This window comes from Plectropomus leopardus, chromosome 4 (genome assembly GCF_026936395.1).
Source record: "Plectropomus leopardus strain MGB_pleo_1.0 chromosome 4, ASM2693639v1, whole genome shotgun sequence".
NCBI lineage: Eukaryota > Metazoa > Chordata > Actinopteri > Perciformes > Serranidae > Plectropomus > Plectropomus leopardus.
Window position 1 is genome coordinate 11,084,387 of NC_142179.1, and position 22,035 is coordinate 11,106,421.

The 22,035-nt window shown below is 38.9% G+C and overlaps 1 protein-coding gene across 7 annotated transcripts in view; it reads left to right on the forward strand.

Moving 5' to 3' along the window:
- The window catches only part of slc20a2 (solute carrier family 20 member 2), a 66,064-nt gene that overhangs the window by 26,450 nt on the left and 17,579 nt on the right, over positions 1-22,035 (forward strand). For all 7 annotated transcript variants that reach the window (XM_042488876.2, XM_088076535.1, XM_088076536.1 and 4 more), the window contains 6 exons: positions 8,813-9,378; positions 12,479-12,619; positions 14,053-14,138; positions 16,987-17,083; positions 17,316-17,435; positions 20,253-20,486. In XM_042488876.2, the coding sequence (XP_042344810.1) occupies positions 9,090-9,378; positions 12,479-12,619; positions 14,053-14,138; positions 16,987-17,083; positions 17,316-17,435; positions 20,253-20,486 (967 nt within the window). In that variant the 5' untranslated portion in view covers positions 8,813-9,089. The remainder of the gene's footprint in view (positions 1-8,812; positions 9,379-12,478; positions 12,620-14,052; positions 14,139-16,986; positions 17,084-17,315; positions 17,436-20,252; positions 20,487-22,035) is intronic.

Genomic DNA, 22,035 nt, shown 5'->3' on the forward strand with positions numbered 1-22,035 from the left:
ACACTTTCAAGTGTTTTTATTTGGGGTAGCTTTTTTTAAAAGGACAGCAGTTCATTTCAAGCTGAATATGAAATGGCGAATTGGTGTTTCCTCTAGGATGACTGACTGATGCAAGGATTTCAACTTTCATTAACATGGAGAACAAAGAGGGCAAAACAGCATCACCAAACATTCACCATAATTATCAGCAAGTTAGCATGCATTCACTTCAAAGCTTGTTTAGAACAGGTTGCCTACTGATGTTATCCTCACTTCACATGGTCAGCTGACTTTGATAACAGACACTTGACTGTCCTGCTGTTATTACAAACATGAACGTCCCACTTGATGAATACAGGGAAACATGGAAACTGACTTTTTGCATTATTTTGTACGCTAAAAATAAAAAATATTTTTTTGGCTTGTCAGGGGTTCTGCCACTTCTGCACTTATATGTTGCTTTTCTACCGTACTTAGTGGTCAAAGTGCTTTACAGTTAGCTCCCTCCACACTCACAGCTGCCATGCCAAGATACTTGCCTGCCCACTGGGAGCAATTTGGGGGTCACTGTTGACTTGTTTAAGTACATTTTAACAGGAGGTGGACATGAGGAGCAGGGAATTGAGCCATCAATGATTGGTGGACAACATGCTCTACCTCCTGGGCAACAGCCAGCCCCATGAAGCGAAGGCTGTATTTTATAAAGAGCAAGACATGGTTTACTTAGAAAATCACATAATGCTGATCAGAAGAAAGAGTAAGAATAATGGCATATGGAGTATTAAAAAAGGAAAACTTTTACTAAATTAGTGGTGTGTGTGAGTAATAATAGGCACCAGGGCACACTAGTTACTAGTTGGCATAGTCACTTGTTACGACCTGACACACTCCACCCACCCAAACACTGTTGCAGGACAGGTACTGCCCCTCTTGGCAACAGCGCTACCTGATGGCAACACCCCCACCCCAACCCCAGCAGGACACCGCAACATGCCACACCACAAAACTGACACAGAGGAAAGTGATAAAGAGCTCAAAGTGTTGACCTGGCCTCCATAATTCCAAGATCTGCCATCAACGTCCCGGTGCCAGAACACTTCCCAGAGATCCAGTGTCCACGCTTCCACGTGTCAGAGCCACTTCCGATCCAAGGAAGCCTCCCCATGGATGGGAGGTACCTCTGGGTTACCAGCAAGTCCCAGTGATGCTCAATCACATTGGGATCTTAGAAATGTTGAGGCCAGGTCCATTTTCGAACAGTTTACGTGGTGTGGCATGTTGCGTTGTCCTGCTGGGGGGGAGCACTGCCATCAGGGAGTGCTGTTGCCATAAAGGCGGTAATTGTTCTGCAACAGTGTTTGTGTGGATGGCGTGTAATAATAATAGTGATAACTATCTCATAATTCTGGTGCAGACTAGCCAGTTGCACATAAAATCAACGAGTCAACAATTTGACCTATCGCTAAGCCTCAACATTGAACACCGTGAGCCAATCACATTTCAGGTCAATTGGGCACAACCCTATGATAAACATCTAAAATTGCTCAGGCATTATAATCCAAGGCATCTGCAATAAAATGTTGCTGGATATGCTTCTTACATAAGGTAAAATCGTGAATATCTCCTGGTGATGTAATGTATATCAAATTGTGAACAACAGCAATCACCTCGGAGAGCTCCTGCATCCCCCGTGGTCTCAGGTTCAGCACCCTGGACAGCAGTCGTGACATTAACGTTGTTAAAGTACACAACGTTATAAAAGACTCACCTGAGCTGAAAAGAGAAGCTGTTATTTGACACTCTGCAGGCAGATCTATTGATCGTCTCAAACCTGAGACGAAATGCTGAACAATGTCTTAGTTTGGTTTTTAACTCCCAATAATCTTGTTGTGATCCAGAACCCTCCAGGCAGATAAAGTCAGATTAACCTGAGCTGCTGCCCGTTGAAAAAGAAACAAAGTGGCTCTGTCATCTTTATAAAATTGTGCAGGGCTTGTCTTTTAAATAAAGTCTTATTTTGTTGTGTATTAGAAATGATAATTAACTGTGGAATTCAGTATGTGCGTTTGTAAAAGCAGCTGGCATGAGATATGTAATTAAAAATGATGACTACACATTAACTTCACTATCTATTCAAGATATACTTTGTCACCCTGTGAGTTGCCTGCACATCATCTCAGACATCTTCCCTGAATGATTTTTATTGACGAGTCATTCCATACCTCTGGTAAAGTAACTGTCACTGCCAGGTTTTCAAATTACATTCTGCAGTTTAAAGTTTCATCTCCTGTTCATTTTCTGCATCCCAATGACCTGCAAAACAGCCAAATAATCATGTTGTGCATTCTTACCCAGGCAGCAAAAAGCCATGATAATCTGCCACTGAATCTACATTATGATACTGCTGCTTCTGCTTGTTTTCTTATTGGCATACCTGAAAGAGCAGATGTCACCAAATTATATTTTTGTGTGTATAACAAATATAAGCGGTGGATAGTAAATGCATGGCATGTTTGATATCTTTGCTTTTGTGGCTAGTTATCATTTTATGATTGGCGTGGAGAAATGAAGACAGAAAAGAGAAAAGATAACCTTCACATAGGTTGCATAATATTTTATGCAACCCGAAAGTGTTTTACTCTTTTATAAATGTTTTGCTTTCAAAAGACTCTTAGAAGTTTCAAGGTCCCGATGAATCATTCATTGAAGCAGTGTTAACACAAGTCACACAGCTTGATGGTGAAGCCTGAGATGGTGAGGACTCCTCTGGCATACTGATGATCATATAGCAAATCTATCAGCAAAAAAATGTATATTATTTGAGCTCTGTTTAATGTGCATTAAACACATGAATCTGGGACTGAATCTCTGGTGCATAGATTGGTTGCTTTATGTACAAATCAATCCGTGTAGGACGTCATGGCAGGATTTTCTATTCAAGGACATAAGGTCAGATACCTCTTCATCTGTGATAATGTAAAAACATTCCCGGGGTGTGTTTTCCACGTTCAAACCGTGCAGTAGACAATTTGATGTGTTTTCAAATCTGCCAGCGAACATAGCAGATGTTGAGAGCAGCAGACAGGTGTTTGTTTTGGAAGTGTGGTGTACTTTTGAGGACAGTTCGGAGTATTCCTCGCAGAGTGCCAGCTTTTTGCCGACAGTGTCTCACAGCTTGGAAACGAATGCAGCCTGCTTGTGTCTATTTTTGGCAGTCTGGATAACGTCCACAGGTTGGTGGCTGCAGATGACGGGGATGTCCAAGAAAAATCTGTTTTTTGCTCTTTCTCTTCAGTCACCACATGTGGAGCAGGTGCAATGCCCTGAGGTGTAGTTGTGTGTCATGAGAGAGTAGGGGTCAACACAGAAGTTTGTGCAGTTTTTCAATTATGTTAGATTTTGTATTGCAAAAAATAAAAAGTATTAAAAAATTGCGATATGTTCCAAATAAACTAGATTTCAATAGAATATTTACATGTCTTCTTCTCACCTCGAGCAAGAAGTCCTTGGTTTGAACTAGGGATGTGCATAAGTATGTGAGTACTGGATTTGGACGACAGAATTCATTCAATGTATAGAATGAAAGCTGCCTAACCTCCCACGTTACATGACTGTAATATCTTTTTTTTACTATAAAAAACTGAAAATCTAATTTCATTTTAGAGCTGCATGCAGCGTATTTCTTAGCTCAGCGCCTTCTTCCCCTGCTGTTGCTCTCTGTCTTTTTTTATCACGAGACTGTTGCTGCAGGAGTTTGAGCTTCAAACTGGAAAACAGTAAGAGTCGAACACATGCACAGTGACAGACTAACTGTGAGCATGATATGGCTAACATTGCTCAACTGTTTTTTACAGGTTTAACAGCAGCATTGACCCGTTTTGGTGCTGGTGTGAGTTTGTGGGAATCATTAAATGGCTCCGTGTCCAGTGTCAGTGCTGCTGTGTTAGCTTGTGCTAACTGGACACTGCATAAAATAATGTTATGCTAATTTAGGCCTGGTTGTTCAATAAATGAATTCCAAATTGCACTTGTTTTCCGTTTTTTTAAGTTTACATTACTTATTTTATGTAAGCTTTTTTTTTCTCTTCTCGAGTACTCTATAAAAATCAAATGCGAGTTCTCGAATATAGAAGTTAAGTAAAACATCCATCCCTAGTTTGAACCCCACTAGGAATAATTAGAGCTTTTCTCATCAGAGTTTGCATTATATCTGTTTGTTTGAGTGGGTTTCCTGCACGTGCTTTGGTTTCCTGCCATCCCAGAAGACATACATGTCAAAGGATTAGTTCAACATCTTGAGGAAATACTCACTTAGTTGCCCAGAGTTAGTTTAGAAAAGTGAGATGAGAAGATAGATACCAGTCCTCATGTATGTATTATACATATGAAGCTACACCTGGCTAGCTTATTTTAACTATGGACAGAGACAGGCTAGCGTTTTCCTTCTGTTTCCAGCTTTCACGCTAAGCTAAGCTAACTAGCTGCTGGCACATTTACCAGGCAAACACGAGAGTGGCATCAATCTGCTCATATAACTCTTAGCAAGAAAGCAACAAAGCGTACTTTCCAGGAAATGGACATTATCTAAATATTGGAATATTCCTGCCATTGCCTTGGGGGAGGCACTGGCCCCTCATGGTCTGCTGCCTCTGTAATAGTTTAAGTGTGTTTAATGCTGAGGAATGTTCCTACAGGCATTGAGTTAAGTTCAGCCTATCATTATTACATGTTTCTAAATTTGAAACGTTCTTGAGGCACTTAAGCTTAAGTAGAACCGTATCAAAAAACCCTATTAATTTCCTTTAGAAAGAGAAAGTTATAAAACCCAAAATTTCACACATTATTAGGGTGAAGGTCGACAAGTACTGCACACAGCTGTGTGATTGGTCTGTGGGCCCTCGGGCAGGCATTTTAGTTTCACGTTATACACTGACTAATATATCCTGTTACCCTGACAAAAGCTATTGAAGCTGGAGCATATTGTTTTAAATGAGTCCCTTGAGACGAGTTGACTTTTTTATTTTTTATTTTTTTTTACATTTTTGGAGTTGTGAGAAACTGTTTGAATCTCTTCTGAAGCACAGCAGTCAATAAGAGGACTCGACAGGTTAACACTAGACCACTTCACTCTGGAGAAAATAGTTTTTATGTGCAGAGTTCACATGCTGGAGCTGTGAACTGGTGTTAACAGCAGGACGAGGTCTTCAGAGTGGACCAAGTGTCAGCTGCATCTGTCATGATGAGTTTCTGTGTTTAAAAAAATTATAGACCTTTTTAAAAATGCCTGGCACTCGTGTACACACCTACTATCGAGTCACTCATCCTCACACTTGAATGATGCTTTCTCGCCTTTCTCTGGTGTCGTGTTTAACTCTTTGGAGTCTGTGGTCTTTGTCTGCTTGATGGAAGGCCATATTTGACTGTGCTCCTCTCCTGTGGCGGAGGTGTTCCCCGGATTAAACATTTACACAGCACCTTTTGTTAGTCCTTCAAGGTTGTCTGCTGTCAGAATCTTGACTCAAAAATGTATAATTTATACAGCTCTTCTGAGAAGGTTTTCAGACAAAAAGATGATTCAAATAAACAGATTATGAGTTGAGATGTAGAAATAAAAGAGTCAGAGTAACTTTAAAGTCTTAAAATGCCCGCATGTCATTGCAAACGTAATGAAGAAGCATTTTAAAGTTTCTCATAAACCAGTCTGCCTAAGAGCCAAATACATGTTACATAAAGCACTTAAGCACTTAATTGAATTTTAGAGCTTCAGATAGAGACCCTACCTTTGGTTTTTATGTTTTGGAATGAATTATTAACTTAGTTTTAACCTTTTAGTTGCAATTGTATTGATGGACATGAGTTCATGACTTCAGTTTATGGACTTTCAGTCGATGAGTCTCAGATATCTGTCTAAATCTTGTCCAGGGGCTCTGATCCCTCACTCTGATCTCGCACTCTGATGTCTCTCTGGAGGGAAGCAGGTAAAAAGAGAATTTCCTCTCAGGGATCAGCGAAGTATTGCGTCTTTTTTTTTTACTCAGTATTTTTGAGATTTGGCACCCCCTGAGCTCTCTTTCCATCTAAAGAGCTGTCCTGGGATCTGTTGAAGACAAATATAATGCGATATTTAACTATTAACACTCAATCATTCAGTCCTAATTGTATGGCGGTCTCACGCAGACTTGATCAAGAGACAAATTATCATCTTTTTAATGTGTTTGTTGTGGTTCAGCAAAGGATAAAGGATAGCAGTACGTGACCTCAACTGTTCCAGATGGAGCTCTTGGTCGGGAGGAGGGAGCCATAACTTGCCGCAGGATATTTAGAAAGGAGCTGCCTGCCCCCACGCGATGAGGAGCACACAGTCGCTTCATGCCGAGAGAATGTGCTAGTCCGGCCTGCAAGCTGTTTACATTTAATGCTCCCCATTAACAATTGGCTTAACCATAGAAGGAAATGTGCTGCCCTTAACCTCTATGAAATGACTTTGATTATGTGGCAGAGACAAAAGAAAAAGAGCAGAAAGAACCCAGACCAAGTCATTTGTGGTGTAGAGGTTTCTCAGGGACCACCAGAGGCTTCAGTGTTGGTGGCCTCATCATCCGTTTCGAAAGCATGTCGTCATTGTTGCCCTGTGGAGGTTTACAGGAACGTGGGAAGCTGTTTGTTGTTTTCGAGGATCTGATGTGACTGAATTTACTATATCAGATGAACCCGGCTGAAACCCATATATTACCTAAGTGGGGCTGCAATTATGATTATTTGACTTATTAATTAATCATTTTGTCTACAAAAAGCAGCAGAAGGACCAAGTTATTGTTTTGCATTTCACAAGTAAGTCTTAAGTCTTTGCTGAAGCCGCAAGTCCTAAACTTTGAGTTTCGAGTCGTATTGTGCTTTTCACTAAATGCAATGCCATTTTAGAAACAGAGAAATGATGTATTAATTTTACAAAAATCATAAATGTTTTTTAAGATTTGTATTTATTTGTTAAAACACGTTTGTTGGTAATTGTTGCAACTTTTGCATGGTGCAGTTTCTTTTTTGTCAATGACCAAAAAGTGTTTGTATGTGAACAAAATTATCTTTGGTTTAATTTCTTTTTCAACTGCCATTCAGTAATGTCATGTTAGCTCTTTATGGTTTCTCCAGCAATTTGATTGGATGATGTCAGATTGTTTCAAACAAAGTGGATTTGGGGAATTAAGTGTCGACTCGCTGGGAATGAGTAGCGTTAACCTTAGTTTGTTCAGAAATTGATTTAATTGATTTCTTTTTATATAACATACTTTTTATTCCTTGGTCTTTGGGGCACAAGTCCAAGTAAAGTCACAAGTCACTGCTTTTGAAGTACAAGTTCAGTTGATAGTCTTATCCATAAGTCATATCCAAAAATTACATCTTCAAATGTCTTGTTTTATCCAAACAAGTCCAAAATTGATAGTTAATGAGTTTACAATGATGTAAAGCAAATTGGCACCAATGAGCAGCACATTGTAGTTGGCAATGATTTTCTGCAGCTCAACTAAATGTTTCAGCTTTGTGTTTTAGCATTCTCAAATCATCATCCAAAACACTGATCCACTTACAGGAGAATCCTGTTTATTGTCAGACTGGACTAAATTGTTTGAATTTGCAGTTATTTACATCTGAAGTAATCCTTTTCACTTTTAGGTTACCTCTTAATTAGCCCATGTCACAACAGTTCAGGCAGCTGGCTCGCTAATTTATATAGAAATGTCTCCTCGAGGTCCATAGAGATTGTCATGGAGGCGATTTAAGCCGTAAAGCATAAGGCTCTAAAATTTTTATTTTTTACAAGAAATGCAAGAGCTTTCTCTACTGTATCATCAGTTTGCTCACCTGACCCCTCAAACTGCAGCTTTGTGAACTGTTCCACCTCGCAGCAGTAAAATAACACTGCTGATGTTCTTACTGCAATGCAGTCTTAACTTAAATCCATGCACTGAGTTTTTTTATTTGTACTGCAGCAAAGCCTTCGAGTTTGTTTGAACTTGTTCTCCAGATCTTGTTATTAAACTCCTGTTCACTTTTGTCACCCAGCAAGCACCGTTGCAGTGATGCAGAGGCTGCAAGAGCAAAGATTAGAATGAAATTTGCCTTGCAGACATCTACCAGGCTCTCTTGATTCACGTCTCTGTTTTGGTAAGATCAGGCATTTCAGGAAATTGTGATGTAAAACATTTAATATCCCTGTTAATTTTGCCTGTTATCAGTTTTGGCATCTCTGTGTCAGACATGAAAGTGATAATGGTCTGTGGTCTAATATCAGTAAATTATAAATTCCTGTCAAAGGTTATCTGGATGTGTGGCAAAGAGAAAACCTGTGAAACAAAAGCAGGTTTGGCAGAGACGTCAGCCGCCCTGTAGTGTTTGGGAAAAGGTGTTAACAGTGCGCTCTAATGTTGCTCACATCTCGCTCTGGATGCTGTGGTCTTTTTATAGTCTCGGCGGCGCTAACAGCAGGCCCTCCTCGACGGTTTGATTTGATTTCTTTGAAGTGCAGACTGTGATGTCCTATTGTGGTTATCTGAGATGTCCTCAGCTTTCCCCACTGGAGTGCTCTGCTCCCTGTTTCATTAAAGCCAGTTCTGCTTTGTCATCATCCATCCTGAATCCGTCAGATTTTTTGGGGGAGTTTGTCTTCATATGCACTCCTCCTCTCTCCCCAGAAGTCCCTCCCCTCCTTTGTTTTAGGTTTTACTGAAGACGTCGCAGGGAGGTGTTGTCAGATATAGCTGCTGTTGAAAACGAGTAATCATGGCTTATGACACTAATCTGCATCTGTGTCTCTTCTCTCTTGTTTCTCTGGCAGGTGAAGGATCGTGCAGACCGTCTGTCTCACACTAAGCTATGGCATGCTCCCTGCACCCACCATCACTAGTCTCCAATCTTTGGACTGAGCTCCAGACGCTTAGTTAGCGGCTGTGCTTCTCCCCTCAAACTCTTTATAACCAGGGGACGAAGAAAGGAGTGGGCTAACTGCAAGTCCTCCGCTAAAAGCGCACAAAGCACTTCTGTTTTTTTTTATTTTTTAGAATATTTAAGCTAGTTTTTTCTCCTGTTGGATTTTTTTTTGAAGTCACATCAAGATGGATCTGGAGGCGTATCTGTGGATGGTGATCCTTGGCTTCATCATTGCCTTCATACTGGCCTTTTCAGTGGGCGCCAATGATGTGGCCAATTCGTTCGGCACGGCTGTGGGGTCCGGCGTGGTCACACTCAAGCAGGCCTGCATCCTGGCATCGATCTTCGAGACGCTGGGCTCGATGCTGCTGGGGGCCAAAGTGGGCGAGACGATTAGAAAGGGCATCATAGACGTCAGCCTGTACAACGAAACGGTGCCCATACTCATGGCAGGGGAGGTCAGCGCCATGGTCGGTAAGTCAGGCTACATTTTATATCCAGCAGGAATTTTTATTATTAGTCGATTATTCAATTAGTTGATCAACAGAAATTCTGTCAGCAACTACTTTAACAGTTAACCCTTTAAAACTTGGAGCAACATCACTTTTGTTCTGCAGCTTTCAAAATCCTTTCACACGTATTTAAACCTTTGATCCCCAAGCAAACTGATGCGATTTCTTTAAAAAACATGGGGAAAAAGGGCAATTAGCAGCTTGGTAAGAAATGTTCCAAAAATTGCAAGAAATTTAGAAAACTATTTTTTTAAAAAGCTAAGGAAAAATGTCTAAGGAAAATAGAAAAAAGCTATTAATAACTATCATAATTCTGTATTTAAAAATATGTCACAAAATTATTATAGCTTTTCAAGCACTTTTTTCAAATCTTGTTTGCCTGTTTTTGTTTTTTAGTTGTTTTTTTTAATTCATTTTTAGGTCATTTAGGTCATCAAGCACTCTCTGATCTCAGCTTCACACTTGTGAGGATTTGCTGCTTTTCTATGTCATACGTGATATCTAGGATATCAGTGAGCGTAAATATGCCTCTCTAGGCTGTGGGAGATCATAGTGGCCATTTTTCACAATTTTACAGCACTTGATAGACATATTAATCAGTCAGTCAAACGCAAACAATAGGCAGATTAATCAATGGTGTAATTAAATGTTGGTTGCAGCCATAGTTCAGTGAGTCATGTAGTTGCTGCTGACGTCTCACTTTGACGCAAGTACCTCTGGGGAATTGCTGCCTTTTTGCTCCAACATGAAGTGAAACAAACAGGTGATAAGTGGTGAGAAAATGCTGTAGCTGTAACTGTGGTTTGGCTTTCTGTTATAATAGTCAAGGCAGAAATTTCAGTTGCACTAAGTAAGAAGAAAATATAAGATCTGACACAATGAGTCAATCAACAGAAACATAATTGATCAATCAGTTTTATTTTATTTATTTAATGTCTTTATTTATTGTCATTGTAAACTAAGTATGTTTGGATGTTTTGGATTTTTAATCTGGTAAATAGAGTTAGTTGCGGTCCTAAAATATATCAAGAGAAACCTCTGTGAGTCCCATGGTATAGATGTGAACATTGAGAAGAAGAAACAGAAATGTCTTTCTAGGTAAACATTGATGTAGTTTGGGAAACAAGTTACATGGTGGATAATAGGACTATAATGAACAAATGGTGAAAAATGCCTACACCCCAAATTGACAGACTGTAATTTCTTGTTTTGTCTGAACAACAAAATCCAAAAGATACTGAATTTATGATGATGTTCAACAAAGGAAATCAGAAAATCCTCATATTTAAGAAGATGGAAGGGGAAGTTTGCCACTTCATAAATAATTAATCAAACTGAAACAGACTGTTGCTGCTTAATTTTTGATGATCAACTAATGGATTAATCAACGCACCATTTCAGTTGTAATCAGGTATTTCTGTGTATAATTTCATGCATTTCAGGTACTTTGGAGCAGGGTTTGCCATTCACTCTGCTTTGCATGTTAAAAAGCAATTTGAAAACATGTTGGTACATGTAAATAGTTACAGCTATAAACACCTCCTGGGCAACTTTGCTTTAACTTAGGTCCTTTTTTCAAATCCTGATCTGAGCGCAGACCCAGTGTTCAACTTTTCTTATAGATTTAATATCACACATTCTCCTGAAGATTACTGATACTGAATGTAGACCTTACAAAAAGCTCTGAAATGCTCTGAGCTGCTGTGATCAGTCCATGCTGCAGCCACATTGACCTCCGAATGGCCATAGAATTACATGTTTTTCTTTTTGCTCACAAATCAAAACTGACCTTCTAAACCACATAACTACAGCATTTTTTTTTTGTTCTCTAGTTTGTAGGACTTGATAGTTATTCATTTAAGAACAAACAAAACTGCTCTTCTATATTGGATTTATGCAAGATGTTATAAAATTGGTTTTGTCCTTGCACAATTTCACAGTGACCTCCTCACAAATGATGTAAAAAAAAAAAAAAAAAAGTTTAATCTATTCCCAGATAACTCTGATCAAGTGTTAACTAATGCTGCAGCATTGTAAACATTTCCAGATAAAGGCCTGCCATTGTCCTCGCATTAAAACACATTTACAGTGAAGCACAAGCAGGAATTGTTGTGTATCAACAGTAGCTTTACACACCAACATTACATTACCTCAGTAAATGAATGGTGCGGAGCAGAAAACAATGGCGCTCCTGCTGAGACAATGCCATTTTAATGACAGAGTGACTGCTGGGAAATAGCGATAAATAAGGCAACGTTATGCACAGGGGATTCCCGTGTCTGTGAAAATTCAGGTGTGACGGGATGCCACGGGGGAATGTTGGGGAAACACTGAACAGATTTTCTTAATCTCAAACAGGAAACATTTTTCTACTGGTTTATTGTTCAAAGAGAATGAGAAGAATTTTTGACTCCTTGATTTTATTAAATAAAAGCAGAAAAATACTTTCATTTTGTGTCGCAGGTTTTGATGCCCAAGTCAATTCAAATAATGGACTTTGTTGTCTAGGAATAAACTGACCTGTGGGGAGAGATTGTTTTTAGAGACCCGATTGGATTTTTCTCTTGATAAATGAAGCATTATTCTCTATGTTGTAGTGCCTGTCTCCGGATTCATTTTTGCAGCAGTGTATCTCAGAATACGCCAGAATAAGTCAAAAATGCATAATCCTATATTTTAAAAACACTGCAGTTACTGTATCTCAGGCAATTTTGGATCTAAGGTATTTGTATTATGGTGTATGTAGTATTTATGTGCAAGTGTTTTTATTTTTTCTCCATTTTTTTTTTTTTTTAAATTAGTCTGTGCTGATTGTGGATAATGTGTCTGCAGTTTTCAGATTATACTGAAATTTAAAATTTTAATTGTACAAATGTCAAAACAATTCTTAAGAAAAGGAATGACAACTTACAGTACTGTATGATACATCTACTTGTATTGTATATTTAGTCAAAGAATGGCACAATTAACGTATGTGGTATTACTTCTCCAGTTTGTTGCTTGTATTTCTGTAAATTAAATGTGAAAATTGCCTGAGATCTGTGTGTCTGTTTCAATCACAGGGTCAGCAGTCTGGCAGCTAATCGCCTCCTTCCTCAAACTGCCCATCTCTGGAACTCACTGCATTGTTGGCGCCACCATCGGCTTCTCCATGGTCGCCATCGGCACCAAGGGCGTGCAGTGGATGCAACTTGTTAAGATCGGTAAGGAGGCTGAAAGAGGCCAGTGTGTGTGTCTGTTCACCATGTTCGCTGCAACAATTTTTACATTAAAAAGTGCCACTTTCTCCTTGAAAACTGCCAGAATATGAACTCACAATCTCCACATTGAGATATTTTCAGTGCAGCTGCAGTGGAGGTTTAACTCTGCAGAACATAAACCGTAATGATCAGAGTTTGTTTTCAGTCAGGATGACTCCCCTGATGATTTTACACAGCGAGTAATCTATATTAGTGGAGGCAGGGTTACCAATTTCCTCACCATTAGGAGTCTCATTAGATCAGCATGCAGTGCAGCCACAAGACATAATTAAAAGTATAATAAACTCACTACTTCAGCTTGAGGAGGACACTGTTTCCTCCTTCACCTGCAAAATAAAGTGCATACTATTCCTTAAAGTACCAATGAAATGAAAAATACATTTTTGCTGTTTTTGTTCTGTAAACCTGTGTTAATTGATCATTTACCTGTTGTTAAATGCCAAATATATATTTAAAAAATCAGCTTTGTCTGTGCTCTTCGTGTCAAACCAGGTAAAGCTGTTTCAAAAGTCCACTGATTTATCCAGCAATCAGGCTTTTACAAAAGTTCATCTAGTCAAATGAGACGTTAGGCAACAATAAATCAATCAATCAGTCAGTCCATCAATGAATGAATGAATCAATCAATCAGGCTTTATTTGTATAGCACTTGTCATACAAATGAACTGTATCACAAAGTGCTGCTTACAATAAAACGACAACCACTCCCCCATAAATAGAGAGATGAAAATAAATAAATAAGTAAATTAATAAAATGATAATAGCAATAATGAAAATAAATAGACAGATATTTTAAAAACATACAGAAATATATAAATAAATAGTCAATAGATCAAATCAAGCCACACTGGTTGTATAAAAAAGTATAGTAGCTAACAAAGCTATATGAAGAGAAACAGAAAGAGATGTGTGTTTGGATATCAGTGGTTGTTGTTTTCATTTCCATAACAATGTGGCGGAGCTCTAATTCATCAGTGTCTCCTCTTTCTACGCTGTGTGGAGCCGACAGTCCGCTCAGGAGCAAACTCCACTGTAGTTCCATATCTCGCTAAACTCTAAGCCCAACCACTTTTCAGCGGTCCAACAAATGTGAAGGATTTTATTAAAATCCCCTTTGCTAGCGTACAGTGCTCAAATATTCTGTTTCACTGGGAAATATGACACAGTAATGAATCTAATGACGCTCTAACTTCCATTTCAAGGAGACTTAAAGAATTGAAAGCCACTCTGGGAAATGTGACATGTTGCAGAAGAACAGCTGAGCCATGTTGGCAAAAAGACAGTTGTAACACTTAATCATTGCTGCCTGACGATACTGTATCAATGGGTGATTGTAGTGTGCTGTTTTCTAACGCTGTTCTCTCCTCGCCCCACAGTGGCATCGTGGTTCATCTCCCCTCTGCTCTCTGGACTCATGTCTGGACTCCTCTTCCTGCTCATCAGACACTTCATCCTCAGCAAGGTGGGCTCCCCTTAACAAAGTATTGTTTTAATAAAAGTAAGATTTGTAAGCAGTAGAAAGCTGCAAATATTTTTGAAATTTGTATTATATGGCTAAAATGAAAGGAAGCTGTTGCTCAAAAGGTAGAATACCTACAACTACCAGAATGCATTGCACTGCACCAGACAAATAAAAAACAACTGGTTAGATGGAGGGAAGTTTACCACAGTTTATTTAGACAAAACACTTTGTTTTGATACAAAGCTGTTTGAAAACTGAGGAAGTATGCCTTTAATGCACTTACTCACTAGGAGTCAATAGATTAGGAACCCGGCCGATTGCAGATTGTTTGTATCTGCATTTTATTTTAATGATCTCCGATAAAATTAATAAATGAAAAAGTGTGTGTATTACACTCAACCAACACCAGGAAAGGCAGTCTGCAATAAATGCAAAGGAAGTGTCAGCATGGGAGGAACTTTTTTTATTCATTCACTTTTTATTTACATTTTCTCTGAATTTAATAAAAAAAAAAAAAAGGTTGCAGGGAACTAGCTGTATATTACGATGCAAATCTCAATTTTATTAAAATTGTTAAAGGCATTTAAAAAAAGTTTTGTGTTGGACTTTGTTATATTTTAAATTCTAAATTTCGACAGAAGTATTTTCATTTTTATTGTAAATGCACATCATTTCCAAATACTGATTACAGGTCTCATTAAGTACTAATAATAATCAGTATTGGTATCAAGCCTGAAAAAATAATATTGGTCTACTGCTATCGCTCACCCACTCACACACAGACACAGATAGTCACAACCCCGTCCTCATTGAATTTGTAAGATCTTATTTGTGTTTCTGAGTCAATAATGTTTTAATCTTATAAACTTGTAGATCATAAGCTTTGAAATCAGGGCATTGGATTTCTTAGCGGTAAAAAAAATAATCTGTTATGACTGTCCGTGAAGGAGGGTTAGAGTGAGGTGAGTTTAAATACTGGAATCCAGACGCAGACGTACACGTGTACACACAAACCTGTCCAAAGAACTTGGGCACAGATAAAAATCCATTTAATTTGGCAACACCCGCAGATCTGTTGTTATGTAACAGGCAATCTCTGGCAGACCAGGAAGAGAAAAGTGTTTGAGATCATCCCGAGGTCACGACTGCGGGATTATCTATGAATGAGTCATAGGACGATTTGTTACTCTATAGTTGGGTCAAATTCAGGATGAGTTCATCACTGTCTCTGCAGGTTATTTGCATCAGGAATATTTATCATTTCTGTCATATATGTGATGTATTGAGATTAACTTTTAAAGACTATTTGTAGATGTAAGCCTTTCTTTTACTCTTTTATTGGGTTTTTTAGAGTGAAACATACAGTTAAACAACAGGAAAAAGCATTTGAAGTGTGGATATTGAGAAGACAAAAATAATTGATAAAACAAAAATAAAGCAAATCAATGTTTTACAGGTGAATTATCATGTCATCTGGTCAGAAATATTGCTTATCAAACTCCTCATAATAGTAAACCATTCATTGTGCAGAAGTTAATTGCTGCAGATCTGAAGTTTTACCTCATGACCTGTTTCACTGTTTCATTACCTTTGAATTGACCTGAGCTGAACTGCTGACTTCAACAGAAAGTTATGGTTTTATTAGATTTCAGCAATGTGTAACAAAAACAATAAACGCTGCCCAAAGATCGATCCGTGATAAATCTGCAGAAAGATGTTTACCTCTCTCTTTTACTGTAGTTGGAGACCTAGGGTGAACTTGTTGATAAATGATGTGATAACCATGACCTGATCCATAACTTGGATCGGGGATACTTTGACATGAAATAGGCGGATACTTATGCTGTATCACGTTGAGAAGTGAAACAGCATAAGTAGGACTGGGCAGGAACTGCAGTCAACATTAGGGTTGGGTACTGTACTCATCAAGTCAACGAAGGCAACAGAGCTCTGCAATCGCTCTGTCAGCTTCTCAGCTGGCCAAAACTATTGCTGCAGCGCCAATCTGCTGCTTTATTTTCAGCTTCTGATCTATTTCCTTTTTCTTTTTCTTTTTCTAGACACACACACATGCACACACAATCTAGAAGAGAGACAGAGACAGAAGATAAGCTCTATGTGCGATTAGAAAACAGCAGAGCAGCAGAGTTGTTTGTCTATTACATCTCCCTTACAGCTTGATCAAAAATGAATCATCACAGTAAAAGTAAAGTACCGTAGAAGTACTGTTGGCTACCAAACTGAAATGCAGGTACAGGTATCTGATCAAATGTGCATGGTGCCCTACCTTAGTTGACATAAATATTACAATAGAAGTACAATTATTTCCCAACACTGATGGGGATGCAAGTAATGACTGTTTTCTTTATTGATAAATCTGCCTTATGTCTTGGTTTTGGAGATTCGGTTTATGATAAAAATGCAAACCTTTTGATGAGCTTCAGTTTAGAGAATGTATGCTTTTTTGAGTTTAAATAAAATAACTGAAATAATTCATTTCAAAATAGTCATAGTAGTAATTTTCTCATATCAGCTCTATTGATATATGTATATGGCAATCAGGCAAAATCACATAAAATACACGCATACAATACAAAGTACATTGTTTGTTCTCTGTTATGAAGAACATCAGGCAAAACTCTTCGTGCATATAAAATATACATCAATAATATGGTGTTTTCTTCACAAATTTCCTCTGAATCATTCATTTTGTAAAACAGTAAGACAGTATGATCACATTATATCAACATAAGATTGATAAACAATGAGAATGACTCATCACTCGAGCATAATAACTTATTTATCATCATATTAGAACTAAATATCCACCTGTGTGTTTTTTACATAGGATGACTCCGTCCCCAACGGCCTGCGAGCACTGCCCCTCTTCTACGCCTCCACTATTGGGATCAACACATTCTCCATCTTGTACACTGGAGCCCCATGTAAGTGCTGCACGGCAGTCATTCCTAATAGAGCTTATTATCTCTGTTTATTTAGTCTGACACGGACGTACGATCAAATTATCATCTCCGTATTAATGGCTGATGATGCCAGTGTCGTTTGCCTGCTCAAAATTCCTATCAAAGGTGTGACAAGAGTATAAGTAGATTAGAAACTACTTGCAAGATGTTATTTTCTTATGCCCACGTGTGTGTGTGTGTTTATTAATTGCAGTGCTTGGGTTAGAGATGCTACCGGTGTGGGCCATCTTCCTCATCACTTTAGCAGAGTCGCTGATCTGTGCAGCTCTGGTCTGGATATTCGTCTGTCCCTGGATGAGGAGGAAAATAGCAAGTAGGTATCTGTGTGTGTGTTTGTGTGTGCGTCCAGTCTTTCTCACACCATGTGAAAGCTCAGCACTCTGACCCGAGCCTAACAACAGAGCCTCAGCCTCCGTTTGTACACTCTGTGCTCTGACACCCAACAAGGGATGCCAGCGGATGTGTTTCCTCGTTGGCCTCTGCCAGAGCCACTAGAGCCACCAAAGAAACCCTCTGAACCCTGTGTGGTGCTCTAGTTGCTTTACTTAAACACTTAGATTTATTTTAGCTACATGGCCAGATGCAGAGGGTTAAGATCATAGCCTGCAGTGTAGAAAGCTTTCAAATAAAGGGTAGGAATTGTTTCCCTAATGGGAAATTTAGCCTGCAGCAAAGCAGACGACACTTTAAAACACACGAAACATAAAACAAAACAGTGGAAAGAGCAGTTGGTGGAATAACTGAGACAGTGGTGGACATAAGCAAGGCAGCCTGTCTGTTAAATTTAACTTCATGTCATGCAGGATAAATAAGAACTTGTGTTTATTGCAACAAGCCATAGCTGTGTAAAACATTCAGAGCGTGTCTGTGATTACCAGCTGCGACAACTTTGCAACAACTGGTATTGCTTTCGCCTCGTGAGTCTGTGTGTGTGTCATCTTGGTAAAATGTGACCCCGGCAACAACTATTGTAGCAGGGACTACCACGGAGGCCATTAAAAGTATTTTCCCAGGTGTTTATATGTCCATCTTGGTGTCTGTGGACAGATTTTGTCGACGCAATAACTTTGCAAGCATCGAAGATGCAGTCAGGAAACTTCACAGGTGTATTTTTGAGTACAAAGTGAAGGCCGAATTCAAAGACAGGTGTGGTCTGAGCAAGGGGACTGAAAGTAGGAGGGCATGAAGTGGTGAAGGGCCCATTGGTGGCCCTACTTTATATCCCTTGGTCAGGAAAATTTAGAGGTTTGCAGCTGAGATCAAAATGAAGGCAGCGTATAAAGACAGAGTATAAAGTTGAGTATAAAGTTAACGGTACTAACAGTGCAAACAATAGTGCTTTCAATAGATCCTTTTACACTCCCTGTTCAGTTGGGAGTATCGTGTCATTATGGCATCTCACCGTTCTGTATAAAAGGTATGGTTACAGAAAGGGGGGACAGAGTTGCTGTTTAAGCCAGCAACAGAGGTAGTAACAGAATTGTATTGAGGTCTATAGAAAAGGGACCGCCGGTAGGATGGAATCAAAGCCAGTTCAGGTGTGACCCACTGCTGGATGATTTAAAATGCCACTGGATGCAGTTTGCAACTAACTCCGAGAAGAGGAAATTGGCTATAAATGTCCACAAATGGGTGTAGGATGAGATCAGTGCTACAAAACAATGTCAATGATTGTTATTGCATTGTTATGCCATTGTTATTGTTTATAAGGTGCTGCCAATGTGTATGTTATATGTCACACTAGAGACAGACACTGTTGTGTTAAATATCACATCTGTCACACCTCTTTTGCTTCAGCAATGCTGGCATGCTGTCTAAAATCACCTACTGGAGCAGCATGGCACCACCATTGTTTGGTTTTGTGTAAAAATGCAAAAGCAGCATAAAGAAGGGACTTGGTAGTGGCCCCTTTGTGTGATCTCTGTAAAAAGGGCTCATGGCAACAGTCCTGACAGAACTAAGATGGGAGAGAACCAGACGGTGCGTGTTATGCTTCCGTGACAACACCAATCCTCCACTGTGGGTCGGGATGACTTTTTCAGCAGTAACTGTTGTTTGAACGCAGTGCAGAACAGCAGCAATTAGTTAGCCAGTGTGATTCCCTCACGGGACTCAAATGCACTGTCATGCACATGCGGCCGGACTGGTACCAAAAAGAAGAGAGAAGCTCGGATTACAACACACACAGAGGGAGCATGACTTAATTCTCTGCTCAGGACGCCATTACTCCACTACAACTTTTAATAGCACAAAGTTATTTGCTGCTTTATTAATGTTCTGAACGTTGCATATAACTCCTTTTAAACCCCACCTTTGACATGCCTGTAATATTTCTAAAGTGATAGAGATGATAAATCCTGATATGAAAATAAGAATTAAGAATAATATTAAACAGTTGGTTTATTTTTAATTTATAGACCTTAAATTAATTAAACTAAAATGAAGTGCTATAATAGAATCAACAATATCTGAGGCTTAAAATAGACTTCTTTCTCGAACTTTGCCTCCGTCCCTGCACCCTTGACCTGTTGCTCAGCGTATCGTGACCTCTAAATACCTGTGAGGATTTTAGATGATATTATTGGTCCTGATCTGGATATCGCTGCGTCCGTCAATGGCTGAGTTTATGTGTTTTTTTTGTGGTGGTCGGTGTTTCAAGGAGTTGGGGTCTGTCAGCACTGGGATTAGTTTGGATCAGCTGATGGCTTTCGTTGTGTTTGTGGAATGTTGCTGCATAGTTTTCTCTCTTTCTGGCCTGAAACTAGCCTTTTTCTGACTCTGATTATTGTATATATTAGTGCAGAGAAAACAGTTACACCAAAAACATCCATGAAACTGGAAAAAAAAGAAGTGATCTTTGTGCCAAATGAGTGATTTACTTGTGAAACAGATTTTATCGGCTTGGCCTGATTGGAAATCATCCAGAAACTTTTCAGTAAAACCTAATTTTTTTCTCCCACCATTCGAATTTTGCATGTTTCACTATCATACTGTAAATTTTCACTCAGACATATTAGAATATAATCCTGACATGTAATACACTTGTAATATATTCCTCTTTATTAGTATGGAATTAGTACAGTACAGGCTGCTGTCTTACCTAAACTCTCAATCACTTGATTTCTTCCAGGTCGTCTAAAGAAGGAGCAGGCTCTGTCCCGGATCTCTGATGAGAGTCTGGACAAGATACCTGAAGAAGAGGAGGAGAGCCCCGTCTTTAAGGAGCTACCGGGGGCCAAGGGCACTGATGAGGCTGTGCTGCCGCTCACGGGGGGCAGCAGTGAACGGAGTACCCGCGACTCCAGTGGAGAGCTCACCAACCTGGCAAACGGAGGCAATGTCCTGCCAAACGGCAGGGTGTATGGTACAACTGCATTCTTATTATTTTTAAAGTGACACCATTGATTTGGGATATCAGTAGATCACTATGTGTTTTTAGATGCAGAAAACAATGAATGGAAACTGTGTTTATTGTTTAGTCTTTGTGCACAAGGTGAGTAACTTCATCTCTGCTGCTGCATTATCAGTGTGACTTTTGACAGGTCTTGATAGCAGGAAGTGACAAACAAAAGGTCGTAGCGTAACTATTAAAGTAATGCTGATCGAAATGGCTTGTATGAACATGAGTCGCTGCAACCTGTTTGCAATAACTACCTGCAAAACAAGTTGCATAACTCTTCTCCATTATAGCATGCTTTATTTCTAAAATATCTATAGCCACCTTGATGAAGGTGTTTCTTGTTTCTTTATTGGATAGTCTAGTGACCTTACAGGATAATATATATTACATAACATTATGATAACATTTTTTTTACACCAAATCCAATAATTTTCATCCATTATTAGGTAAAATTTCCCCAATTTCTCAGTTTTGAGATCAATAAAGTATATCTATCTATCTATCTATCTAAAACAGATTAAGTCTCACTTTTTTTAGTATGGCATGAATCCCTCTTGGCCTTCAGGGGTATTTTTCTTCCTAAACCCTATTCTCCCATGTTTTTGTGTCTAAGTGACAAATGGAAACAGTTTTTAAAATTGTATTTGTATTGATCGTAAGGGCTACAGTGTAACCACTCAGGGCAATTGTGCTTTGTCAGTTTGCATCCGCTTAAAGTGCTTGTTTTTGCCCCTGGCTCAGTTATTATTTCAAATGTCTGACAACATTAGGGAAAGGAAAGGATCCCTAACGAGATGAGAGTAAGATCCTTTTTGTAACAACCTTGAAATCATGACCACCAAACCAGCCAAACTCCATTTAAATACACAATGATCGTATTATTATAAAACTCAATTAAATCAAAGTCAGCAGAAAAAAAATAAAACTAAAAAAAAACAGATCGGTTTGTCTTTCTGTTGTTCAAACAATCAACAGCTGTGGTTTGTTTATATTAAACCCTTAATTTACCCAGTTAGATGTAAAAACATGCTGGCCCTCTGCATGCTAAAATGTCTCTGGTTCAATAAAAATAATGTCACTTTTAAACAAAAAGGTGTATCTCTCTAGTGATCCTTTCCATAATATTTTCAGATACTTGGTATAATAATCTGAGCCTGTCAGTGGCAAAAACAAGCACTTTTAGTGGAAGTAAATTGATGATGCACAAATGCATTACATTACATTGCAGCCTGTTTCATCTCTGCCAGCTGGAGCCCCAGCCCCAATACCAATTTTAAAAAATAGTTTTTCCCATTAGTCACCTAGGCACAAAAATGTAAGAAAATCCAAGGAACACAGTAAATTTTAATTAAAATCTGTCCTTGATCGTGCTACATCTCTGGAGTTGAAGGATAAGTTGATTAAAATCACGAGTAAAGTTACATCCGGTTGCTTGGGCATGTTGGCATCATACACTTCCTGTAGTGCATTTTTTGAATTTGCATCAGAGTTTTGTTTCCTGTTGGATCCGAAC